General features: G+C 45.5%; 1 protein-coding gene across 1 annotated transcript in view; it reads left to right on the top strand.

Moving 5' to 3' along the window:
• The first annotated feature begins 3,730 nt into the window (after positions 1 to 3,730).
• Positions 3,731 to 12,973, top strand: part of LOC109920010 (keratin, type I cytoskeletal 13-like) — a 16,434-nt gene continuing 7,191 nt past the window's right edge. The window contains exons 1-5 of the mRNA XM_048618049.1: positions 3,731 to 4,280; positions 8,420 to 8,502; positions 9,165 to 9,321; positions 9,609 to 9,770; positions 12,515 to 12,640. Of these exons, the coding sequence (XP_048474006.1) occupies positions 3,870 to 4,280; positions 8,420 to 8,502; positions 9,165 to 9,321; positions 9,609 to 9,770; positions 12,515 to 12,640 (939 nt within the window). The 5' untranslated portion in view covers positions 3,731 to 3,869. The remainder of the gene's footprint in view (positions 4,281 to 8,419; positions 8,503 to 9,164; positions 9,322 to 9,608; positions 9,771 to 12,514; positions 12,641 to 12,973) is intronic.

The following is a 12,973-nucleotide window of genomic DNA, read 5'->3' as shown; positions in this document are numbered from 1 at the left end:
AACCCTGGCAACATCCTTGTAAATTTTTTCTGAACCCTTTCTAGTTTCACAACATCGTTCCTATAGCAGGGAGACCGAAATTGCACACAGTATTCCAATAGTGGCCTGACCAATGCCCTGTACAGCCACAATATGACTTCCCAGCTCCTATACTCAATGCACTGACCAATAAAGGCAAGCATACCAAACACCTTCTTCACTATTCTATTTACCTGCGACTCCACTTTCAAGGAACTGTGAACCTGCACTCCGAGGTCTCTTTGTTCAGCAACACTCCCCATGACCTTACCATTAAGTGTACAAGTTTAAAGTGAGAGGGGAAAGATTTAAAAGGCCCCTAAGGGGCAATATTTTCACGCAGAGGGTGGTGCGTGTATGGAATGAGCTACCAGAGGAAGTGGTGGAGGCTGGAACAATTACAACATTTAAAAGACATCTGGATGGGTATGTGAATAGGAAGGGTTTAGAGAAATATGGGCCAAATGCTGGCAAATGGGATTAGATTAATTTAGGATATCTGGTCAGCATGGACGAGTTGGATGAAGGGTCTGTTTCCATGCTGTATATCTCTATGACTCTATAAGTATATCAATCTTTATTTTGTTTTTTGTTTTCACATAGCATTGTTTACGTAAAATTTACTTGAATACACAGGGTATTCGGCCCAACTAGCCCATTCCATCCCATCTTTCCTCATTTAGATCTGCCATCATTCTCCACCCCTTCAACCCTCTTTTGCTTTTCCTTTAGATAGATCAAATGCTCTGATCCTCGTGTACTTGTCTTGTTTTCTCTTAAACCCATTGTAACTATTCACATCAACCCTTTGCTGTGGAAATGAATATCACTTCTCACCACCCTCCGAAAGAAGATGTTTCTCCTGAATTCTCGACTGGATTTCCTGGTGACCATCTTGTATTAAAGATCTTTCTTTGTGTGCTTCCCCACAAAAGGAGACAGTCTCTCTCTGTTCTCTTGGTCAATACCTTGCGTTATTTCAAAGACCTTTGTCAGGTCACCCCTCAGTCTTCTGTTTCCAAGCAGAAAGGAGACTCAGATTGTGAACATCTTCCAGATAAATCATAGTCATAGAATCATACAGCATGGAAACAGATTCTTCAGTCCAACCAGTCCATACCGAGCTTAATCCCAAACTAAACTAGTCCCACCTGCCTGCTCCTGGCCCATATCCCTCCAAACCTTTCCTATTCATGCATTTATCCAAATGTCTTTTAAACATTGTAACTGTACCCACATCCACCACTTCCTCAGGAAGTTCATTCCACACGTGAACCACCCTCTTTATAAAAAAATTGTCCCCTCATTTCTTCACTAAATGTTGGGGATCATCATTGTAAATATTATCTGCACCGTCTCCAGTGCCTTCATATCCGTTCAATAATACTGCAACCAGAACTGCATACAGCACTCGAGGTGTGATCTTCAACACTAGTTGGGCATCGTTTTCCAATTTTTGCTCTCTAGATGTAAGGAACACTTCCTCACCCCTCTTCCCCACCTACCCCACCTTCATCAGTACAAATACCACCTTTTTCTAGTTGCTTCCAGTTCTGAAGAAAGGTCATTGGACTCAAATCGCTAACTCTGTTTCTCTCCCCACACTGGTTGCCAGACCTGCTGTGTTTCTCCAGCGCTCTCTATTTTGTTTGTTTGCAAACAAACAGCAGCATTTAATTCACTTTTCTTGCTTAATGGTGGTGCAACTTTTAATTTTGTGAAAGAGAAAGAATGATTTGAAGAAAGAATGAGGAATAAACACTCCTTCAGCAGCTGAAGGGAAACTAAATAACCTGAAATACCACATTGCAGAGCAAGCTGGGAACATTGCAAAAGAAATGAACACAGCTCCAGATTCAAGGAGCTTAATGCATAAACCATTGTAAGGATTCTGTGAAAACAAACATTCCCTTCTGTTTCAGCTTGCTGCTTTTGGTCACACCATAGGTTGAGCCTGCTCTAAGTTGGGGGCAGGGGGAGAAGGGTGCAGAAAAGTGGGGTTGAGTTTGAACAGCAAACTGGAGTCTGCAAACTCCAGTGTAGGTTAACTTTTAAGGAAAGGGAGTTCATGTAAGTTACTGAGGTTTGCTAGAGATCAGAGGAGGGGAGGGGCATTTGGTGAGGGGTGAGCTTAGCTGTGATGTGTCGGGGAGGGGGGCAGTTATAGTGGGTCTGTTACCAATTGCTTGTGAGTCCTGCTCAGTTGAAGTTGAGCCTGTTATCTTTTAGTGATCCTCAGCCTGAGTTTGAGCATTAGACCTGAGTAAAGTGTCCAAATGATAACAGGAAGATGTGCCATTGGGCAATTGGTTCATAAGAGTCACAGAGTTTTTACAACATGGAGAAAAGGCCCTTCAGCCCATTGTGTCTGTGCTAGTCATCAAGCATCGATTTATTCTAAACGTATTTCCCAGCACTTGGCCTGTAGCCTTGCCTGCAACAATGTTTCAAGTCCTTTTCTAAATACTTAGAATCCCAACAGCATCCCATTAGGCCCATCAAGTTCACACCAGCCCTCTGAAGAGCAGCCCACCCAGACCCAGCATCCTATCCTAACATTCACCCTGGCTAACCCACACATCCCAGGATACTATAAGCAATTTCCCACTGCCAAATCACCTAACCTGCACATCTTTAGACTGTGGGAGGAAACCAGAGGAAACTCCACGGGGAGAATGTACAAACTCCACACAGTTGCCCGAGAGTGGGATCGAACCCACTGGCGTTGTGAGGTAGCAATGCTAACCACTGAGCCACCGTGCCACCCTAAATGTCTTGAGAGTCCCCACCTGTACCACCCTTTCAGTCAGAGAGTTACAGATAGCCATAACCCTCTGAGTGAAATCAAAATCCTCAAATCCCCTGACAATAAGGTGCAGAGCTGGATGAACACAGCAGGCCAAGCAGCATCATAGGACCTCAAATCCCCTGTCAGCCTCCAGACATTTCCCTGAAAACCGCACCCCCTGGTTTTTGACCCCTCCATCAAGGGGAAGCGTTTCTGCCTACCTAGCCTATCCATGTCCCTGAGAAGTTTGTGTATCCCAATCAGCTTCTTCCCCAAACCCCAGCTTTCTCTGCTCTGCGGACAATAATGCCAATCTATCCAGTCTCTCTCCATAGCTGAATTGCTCCAGGCCAGGCAACATCCTGGTGAATGGGGGGAGAGGTAGTAGGAACTGCAGATGATGGAGAATCTGAGATAACAAGGTGTGGAGCTGGATGAACACAGCAGGCCAAGCAGCATCAGAGGAGCAGGAAAGCTGACGTTTCGGGTCTGGACCCTCCTTCAGAAAATCCTGGTGAATGTCTAGTGCGGTCGCCGCTTCCTATGGGGGCTCATTATGCTGAGGTTACAATTAGAAATGAACCCGCCATTTAGTTGCACTTCAAAAACATATCCATGGCCCTCCATCTGACACCCCTAGATCAGATGTTACTGTCGTCTCCCTGGTTTATGTTTCTAAACAAGATGAGATCGCTTCCCCGAACCTCCTTCCAGCAACTTATACACATTTCAAAATAATTGTTGCTATGGAAGAATGTATCTCTGCCAGCAGTTGTTGGGTGAAAACAGAAAGGGAAGGTTTGAATGTTTTGGTGTCAATCACCTGACAGGCGGAGATGAGTGAAATGCAACACTAGGCTCAGGTGGGTGGGTCAGTTTCTATATAAATACAGCAGCAACAGACAGGAGAATGGGATGCTCGTGGGGGGTGTTCAGAGCTACAGTCAGTTTCATAGTCACTTTTGTGAAGTTGTAGCCTAGTGTGCCAATTAAAAGGGGAGACTGTTGAAAATAACTGTTTTATTTTCCCTGTTTAAGCAAGACCCTAGTTAAAGGTAGCACCATGAGACGCAGCATGATCAGCTCAACAACGGCTTCACTGGGTGGGGGGTTAGGTGGCGGGAGGAGTCTGGCTGGGGGGCAGATCATCTCCAGGTCCAGTTTCTCTGGCTCAAGCCAACAGTTTGGAGGAGGAGGAGGAGGAGGCCTGGGGTTGAGTTCCTTCAGTGGGTCAGCCAGAGGTTCGGCCTCAATGTCTCTGTCCGGGATGTCATCCGGCGCTCTCGTTGCCAACGAGAAGGAGACGATGGCGAGCTTAAACCTCCGGCTTTCTGCCTACCTGCAGAAGGTGAAGGATATGGAGGAGGCGAATAACAAGCTGGAAATGCAGCTGAAAGAATTCCAAGTTGGGAAGGCCATAACTGGCATTGACTATGCTGCTTACGATGCAGTGATCAAACCACTGAGGGAGCAGGTGAGAGAGCCTTCCAGGCTGCACGTTTTAAATTGCATTATTTCCTGAATGCGGGAGGGGCTGTGGGCTGGTGGAGGGAGATAACGGTATCCCTCTGTGCACCACCATCAGTTGTGAGGTAGGGTCACCGGACCCGAAACGTTAACTCTGTTTTCTCCTCCACAGATGCTGCCAGACCTGCTGAGCTTTTCCAGCAACTTTGTTTTTCTTAATACTCAGGAGAATAAAAGGGACAGGAGTGACATGGAAACCAAGTTCACTGAGTGACAGGAAACAGAGTTGTGGTTAATTTGTTATTTTCAGGCTGGAAGAATATGTATAAAGTTCTCTAAGCGTTGTTATTCAGACCATGGCTTTTCCTGATCTATATTAATGGACTAGACTTGAGGGCAGGGAATAATTTCTGAATTTGCAGATGACAAAATCTTGAGAATGTTGTGCGTTGTGAGGGTAGTGATAGATTTCAGGAGAATATGGATAGGCAGGTGGAAAAGCAGACATGGCAGACAAAATGTTTTTCAGAGAAATGTCAAGTATGAAATGTTTCATTTTGTTAGGAAGACTGAGGCAACATAATATCAAGAATGATATTCTAAAGCAAATTTAAGAGTCGAGGTGTTTGTGGTTTTATGGATGCAAATCATTGATTGTGGAAGACTATAGACGTAGGAGGTTGAGGGGTGAGGTTTATGAAATTGCAAGGGGCATAGATAAGGTAAATAGCAAAGGGGTCTTTTCCTTAGGGTAGGGGAGTTCAAAACTAGGGGGCATATTTTTAAGGTGAGAGGAGAAATATTTAAAAAGGAGGGGCAATTTTTTCGCACAGAGGGTGGTTCATACGTGGAATGGACTGCCGGAGGAAGTGGTGGATACGGGTATATAGTGACAACATTTAAAAGATATTTGGACAGATATATGAACAGGAAAGGTTTAGAGACATACGGGCCGAACACAGGCAAGCGGGATTAGTTTAGTTTGGGAAACTTGGTCGGCACGGACGAGTTGGACCGAAGGGTCTGTTTCCAGGCTGTATGACTCTCTCTGCTTTCCCTGTGCACTTTAAATGCGGAGCTCTCTGCTTTCACTCAGTGATGCTAACGTGACAGGCTTTAAGGACGCCCTCTCGCAAGATTGTGGGGGGGGGGGGGGGGGGGGACGCCCCCCGTTGAGAAGCCAGCAGTTTTGGCTGGGCCCCGGGTTTTTTTTTATTATTCGCCCAATCCCGTTTGCGGGGAGAGTTAAAAACTAAGAGGGAGCTTGAAAAGCAGCGTCGGTTTCTCCGTGCGGATCGCGTCCCGTCTTTGTACCGGCACCACCAGCGATGGAAATGTACGTGAGTCTGCAGTGACTTAGAGCCTCGTTACTCAGGCAAACCCCTTTTGGAAAGGATCTGGCCCCGCTTTTAAGCGAAATCACAAATCGCTGGAGAAACTCAGCGGGGTTCTGAGGAAGGGTCACCGGACCCGAAACCTTAATTCTGTTTTTTTTTTAATCTTCACAGTTGCTGCCAGATCTGCTGAGCTTTTCCAGCAACTTCTGTTCTTGGGTCTGACGGCGTCTGTGCAGAGAGAAGAACAGAGTTACTGTTCTGAGTTTGATGACCTTTTGGTCAGAACTGGAACCCTGTTTTTTTTTAACCATTTCCCCCTTGGCTGGGCTCCAGTTAGCCAGCATAAGGGTCTCAGTTAAAAAAATATTAATTCATGATGAAGATGAAAGGTCTAGACCCGAAACGTCAGCTTTCCTGCTCCTCTGATGCTGCTGGGCCTGCTGTGTTCATCCAGCTCTACACCTTGTTATCTCAGATTCTCCAGCATCTGCAGTTCCTACTATTTCTTAATTCATGAATACTGTCCAGTTGAGGTTCCCGTTGAAATCTGATTGACAGGAGAGTCAAGGTGTATGGTATTGCTGTGTCTTATAAAGATCCTGATTTTAAGCTAGCATTCTACTGCATTCGCTGCTCACAATGTGGTCTCCTCTACACTGGGGAAACGAAGCGTAGACTTGGCGACCGCTTTGCAGAACATCTACGTTCTGCTCGCAAAAAAGACCCTGAACTACCCGTTGCCTACCACTTCGATGCACCACCCTGTTCCCTGGCCAACATCTCTGTCTCTGGCTTGCTACAGTGTTCCAGTGAAGCCCAATGCAAGCTGGAGGAACAACACCTCATTTTCCGCTTGGGGACCCTACAGCCCTCTGGAGTCAATATTGAGTTCAATAATTTTAGGACCTAAACTCTCCCATGTCCCAGCCCCCCACCCCACACACCAGGCCTTGTTACCACATAGCCTGCCACTACACACCCCCTGTTGTTAGTCACTAACAGTCTCCATTAACAACTACTCACCCTCCCAGCCTGATCGTTAGCAACTCCTTTGTCTGTCCAACTGTCTTTCTCTCTCTTTGGGCTCTATCCCATCGTTTACTCCCTACCCCACCCGCCTCCCTATTTTCTGCATATAAACTGACGTTTTCCCAGCCACCATCAGTTCTGAGGAAGGGTCACCGGACCCGAAACGTTAACTCTGTTTTCTCCTTCACAGATGCTGCCAGACCTGCTGAGCTTTTCCAGCAACTTTGTTTTTGTTCCTGATTTACAGCATCCGCAGTTCTTTTGGTTCTGATTTGTAAGCTGTTTTGCTAATCATTATGAGTGCCTGTCATAATGTTATCAATTCATTTTTTAAAATTAAAGCCAAAACTCCAAGCTATTGTCTATTTGAGAGTTCAAACTGATATTGCCACAGCATTTGAAAGATGTTGGCAATGGACAAGACCCCCTGACGTTGTTTAATTCATTTACTCGCTCAGCAATGAGTTAAAGTTGCTACAGTCCCACACTCCCATTTGGGAGAAATGTTTGGTGGCATGTTTAACCTCAGGGTTACCACACCTTGGGTATGGGGAGACATTGAGAAGGATAGTCCTTCATGGTAACCTCAGCTGGTGTGGGCATTGAACCCCAGATAATTGGTGTTGCCCTGCATTGTGAACCAACCTTCCAGCCAACTGAGCTAACCAATCACCAATTGTCTGCTCAGAGATACCGGGGATGGGCCGTCCCATAATTTATGTTCCACGTTGGAACACTGAAAATTGGCTGCTTTGACAGCCCCACCCCCTTCCAACTTGCAGGCATTTGAAGATAGACATTGTGTCACCCTAAAGCCCTTAGTGCAACCACAGACAAAGGGTCAGACCCAAGAACCTCACCTGTCCATCCCCTACTGGACAATGTGGTTGCTTGCTTATGTTTTTGGAAGAGCTTATAAAGGAGGCATTGTAGGAGGATGAAATGGGTGGAAACAAATAAACTCCCCAGCTGATTCACTCCAGCCTAATCCTGTGTAATGATGAATGATTGCAAAAGATTTATCCAACTCTCAATTGTTGTCTATTTCCAAACTAAACTTGACTCAATCCAGCTCAACTGAAGTAAGTGGAGAATTGGAGTGAGTTTACTGCAAGACCTATTTTAGATCAATTTCATGTTCCTCATTTGTTCTTGTCTCACCTTAACTCATTGCCTCTGCAGTTCTGTGAATGTGATTGATGTTCATATTTTGGATTCATTCCTGTGTGAGTCCAGCCCATCATTTCTGGCTTACAGAAGAAGATGAGGGGGATAGGGATGTTGGGGAAGTGAAGAAAGATTGTCTTCATGGACCAGGAGCTTCCTGTCCCTGGCTCTGAGCTAGAGAGGATGCAGAGCAGAGTTGGAGAGAGTTGCAACATTCCACCACCATCAGTAATACAGCGCAGGAATACTGACGCTATTATAACTCAGTGGGGTCAGTGACAGGCTTCTCTCAATATCTTCCCTGGTGAAGACCTGGCCTGATCCCTTTTCCTCCCCTTGTTGCCCTGAGTGGGTAATGGACACATGGTTAGCACAGTCTACAGTGTTATTCAGTGATGGCTGTATATTGAGAATGGGCATGGAATACAGAATCTAAAACCTGTGTTACAGCTACCTTGTGAAAATATACGCAGCTGTCCAACTTAGCCCCTTATTGCCTCACCATTGCTCCCCCAACACCCATCAAAGCAGCATCTAATTCACTTCTCAATCTCACTGTACCTGGATTAATGCCTGTACCTTCATGGTTTACCCTGTATGGTCTTCACTTTAGATACTGGCACTTCATCTTGGAAATGCACGCCTGGCTCTCGACCTTGACAATGCAACTCTGGCTGCTAAGGACTTCACAAACAAGTATGTGCATTTGTTCTTCACTTATCCAACAACGTTGTACCCAGGTATGAGATAAATCTTGGCTTTGCAGGCAAGGCCAGCATTTCTGGTTCATCCTTCATTGCCTTCTGAGAAGTTTGTCTTGAGCCTTCTGCACCATACTGCTGCTGAGCAAGGCCATCCCAGGGTTTTGACTCAGCGGTTTTTGTGCTAAATTGGAAATGTACAAAAAAAAGTAATCGCTGAAGCTGCGCACGCTCTCTGTGTATCACTTTACAGTGCAAGTGACGGAAGATTTCTCCAAGGCTGTTCCCCAGCATTGATGACAATCTCAATGGGGAAAAATGTAACAAACTACAGGGTGCTGGTGTAGGGGAGGTGGGGTGGTGAGAGAGAGGGGGGGGGGGGGTCCAGTAGAATTATCAACAACCATTTCCTTCTCAAAAATGGAGACTTTGGTGACTGTTTCTTTCTGAACATGGTTGAGCACCTCAGGGTTTTGAGTACTGCTTCTATGAGTGTACAGTTTTGGTACCTCACGTATGGACCTGATCAGCCATTTCTGGGATCCGTCATTGAACCGTACAGTACAGAAGAGGCCCTTTGGCCCATTAAGTCCATGCCACCACATTCAGTCGTTGTTCGAGTTGAACAAGTATTTTTTTTCTGAATCTTCCAACTAGATATGAGAATGAGCTGTGCATCAAACAGTCTGTGGAATGTGATATTGCAGACCTGAAGGCGCTGAAAGATGAATATATATTGAATTACAGCAATTTGGAAGGTGATATAGCGGCAGCAAATGAAGACCTTGCAAGTCTGAAGAAGAACCATGAAGAGGTAAGCTTGGCATCATCTCTTGTCTCAAACCCTTCACTCCTTTAGGGGTCTGTTCCCAATGATCAATATCCAAGGGTCACAGGGTTGAAGCTGAACTAAGGTCCATCATTGACCAACCATGAAATTGGAGACTGTTTGAGATGGAGGATAATGGCTCCTTGTTGGAAGGTGCTACAAGCTCTGTCCTCACTGAAATTTAATGTACTTGTGAAAAATTTCAATGCATTACAACATTGTAAATATTAAGAAGAGAAGAAGTACCTGATAGGTGTGTGTTTTGGTTTTAGGAACTGGCTGAACTGAAAGAGCAAGTGACTGGTACAGTTAGCGTGGATGTTTCCGCTGAAACCAGCACTGATCTTTTAAAGCAACTCAACGAAATGAGGGACAACTATGAAGCCCTTTGCAAGAAGAATGAAAATGAGCTTGACATTTGGTACAAATCACAGGTGGGTATCCTCTTACAAGTGTAAGCCTGTGAATCCAGAATGGGACAAATTCCACTTTGAATCTGAACTCTGAGGGAGGAGATAGTTAGGTTAACGTAATGTCTAAGGTTTTGGAACTCTTATTTTGATAGAGAATGCCACAATTAGTTCAAGGTGGGAATCTTACCAGGCCTTCGGAGGTCAGAATTGTCATAAAGTGTGATAATAGGTTTTGGGAGGGATTTCCAGCCACTGTGGATTTGCAGTTACTAACCAGAGACACGATGTGAACAAATCCATTTAATCTGCCTACTGAGCTCCCTTTTGCTGGAATTTGAGCATCAGAATGGTCCATGGTGAGTCTATCAACCTCAGAGGGGCCCACACAGTGGTTATGTCCCCTCTCCAGCCTCAGATACCTACGAAAGGGTCTCTCACACATGCACACGCACCTGCTTGACTCACCCTGGAACGTGCATAGATAACTCTTAGCAACCTTCAGAGCGAGAGTCAACATGGAGGTGTCCCTTCTCCCAGCAGTCTCGGCAGTGGTCAACCCCCCACCATCGTCATTGCCAAGGCTGCAGAGCTCTTTGCTGTCCGCCATGTGGCTTTGTGTCCCTTGTTTGGCCATGACCAACAGTGTGACTCTATGACTCTGGCCCATAAGTACTTTGCCACTGAGTCAACAAATGCACCTTTCCACTGACGTAAGGTGTGCAACATTAATTTAGCTCAGTTGTGGCACAGAGTGATGCTAACAGAGTGGGTTCAATCCCCACACTCGCTGATGTTACCATGAAGGACTCTCCTTCTCAACCTCTCCCCTGGCTGAGGCACGGTGATCCTCAGGTTAAACCATCTCCAGTTGTCTCTCTTTAATGACAGAGCACGACCCTGGTGACTTTACCCCTTCTTAACGTTTACACTCCACATCAGGTCAGTCACTGTTGTCCTGCCTTTGGGAAAATCCATAGTGCCTGGAAAACTTTAGGCCTCCCTCCCAAAACCAACTATTTTATGTCGTCATTGTCTTCAGGAATAGTGCCAGAAGACTGGAGACTAGCAAATGTTGTCCCCTTGTTCAAGAAGGGGAGTAGAGACAACCCTGGTAATTATAGACCAGTGAGCCTTACTTCGGTTGTGGGTAAAGTGTTGGAAAGGATTATAAGAGATAGGATTTATAATCATCTAGAAAGGAATAATTTGATTAGGGATAGTCAACACGGTTTTGTGAAGGGTAGGTCGTGCCTCACAAACCTTATTGAGTTCTTTGAGAAGGTGACCAAACAGGTGGATGAGGGTAAAGCGGTTGATGTGGTGTATATGGATTTCAGTAAAGCGTTTGATAAGGTTCCCCATGGTAGGCTATTGCAGAAAATACGGAGGCATGGGATTGAGGGTGATTTAGCGGTTTGGATCAGAAATTGGCTAGCTGTAAGAAGACAGAGGGTGGTGGTTGATGGGAAATGTTCATCCTGGAGTTCAGTTACTAGTGGTGTACCTCAAGGATCTGTTTTGGGGCCACTGCTGTTTGTCATTTTTATAAATGACCTGGATGAGGGCGTAGAAGGATGGGTTAGTAAATTTGCGGATGACACTAAAGTCGGTGGAGTTGTGGATAGTGCGGAAGGATGTTGCAGGTTACAGAGGGACATAGATAAGCTGCAGAGCTGGGCTGAGAGGTGGCAAATGGAGTTTAATGCGGAAAAGTGTGAGGTGATTCACTTTGGAAGGAGTAGCAGGAATACAGAGTACTGGGCTAATGCTAAGATTCTTGGTAGTGTGGATGAGCAGAGAGATCTCGGTGTCCACGTGCATAGATCACTGAAAGTTGCCACCCAGGTTAATAGGGTTGTTAACAGGGCGTACGGTGTGTTAGGTTTTATTGGTAGAGGGATTGAGTTTCAGAGCCATGAGGTCATGTTGCAGCTGTACAAGACTCTGGTGCGGCCGCACTTGGAGTATTGCGTACAGTTCTGGTCACTGCATAATAGGAAGGATGTGGAAGCATTGGAAAGGGTGCAGAGGAGATTTACCAGGATGTTGCCTGGTATGGAGGGAAGGTCTTATGAGGAAAGGCTGTTTTCGTTAGAGAGAAGAAGGTTAAGAGGTGACTTAATAGAGACATACAAGATGATCAGAGGATTAGATAGAGTGGACAGTGAGAGCCTTTTTCCTCGGATGGTGATGGCTAGCACGAGGGGACATAGCTTTAAATTGAGGGATGATAGATATAGGACAGATTCTGAGTAAAGAACTTACCTCCGACGAGTAATAAGGGCGTGGAATGCCCTGCCTGCAAAAGTAATAGACTCGCCAACTTTAAGGGCATTTAAATGGTCATTGGATAAACATATGGATGATAATGGAATAGTTTAGGTTAGATGGGCTTCAGATTGGTTTCACAGGTCGGCGCAACATCGAGGGCCGAAGGGCCTGTACTGCGCTGTAATGTTCTATGTTCTATGTTCTATTGCTGTTTTACCATATCTAAAGTTGCATGCAATCCCTGTAGTGAGACCTGCATTGTCTGGTTTAGCAGCTATTTTGTGCTAATGGCCTGTCTCCATTAGATCTTGAAAGAGTACAGCCAAAAGTCATGCAGGCTTGTCATGGTCAATAGACCGTAGATGTTTCAGCAACCTGGGGCTGTATGTAATCCCAGGGGGTGAGGTGTTTGTACCTCAGGACTCATTTCGCTTCTACCAAAGTGAGGATGTGTTGTGCCTCTATTTGACTGCAGTTTTCTTCTCGATTTCAAGGTTGAAACACAGACGGAGCAGACTGTTCAGGTCAATGAAGCAGTGAAAACCTCAAAACTCGAGATTAAGGAATTAAACAGTCAAATTCAGGCCCTTGAGGCCGAATGCCATTCTCTGCTCAGTGGGGTGAGTCCATGCAGAAAGAACAGTTTAATCAATGCCTTTCATTTTGACTGATTTGCCTACTGGTATAAGAACTTGCCAAGTGTAGCGTTGGATTTAACCCAAACAGCAAGATGCCTGGAATTGTGACAAAAGTCAGCCTTGCCTTTCCAGAAAGTTCATTCATCAGTTGCAACATGGAAGGCAGGTATTTGCCCTTGGGACCCAACATTAGAGGAAGTCAGAAGTCACAGCACACCAGATTACAGGCCAACAGGTTTATTTGAAATGAGAGATAGTAGGAACTGCCGATGCTGGAGAATCTGAGATAACAAGGTGTAGAGCTGGATGAACACA

The sequence above is a fragment of the Rhincodon typus genome, chromosome 38 (assembly GCF_021869965.1).
Source record: "Rhincodon typus isolate 14 chromosome 38, sRhiTyp1.1, whole genome shotgun sequence".
NCBI lineage: Eukaryota > Metazoa > Chordata > Chondrichthyes > Orectolobiformes > Rhincodontidae > Rhincodon > Rhincodon typus.
Note: the sequence above shows the minus strand (reverse complement) of the source record. Positions and strands in the feature narration are given on the sequence as shown.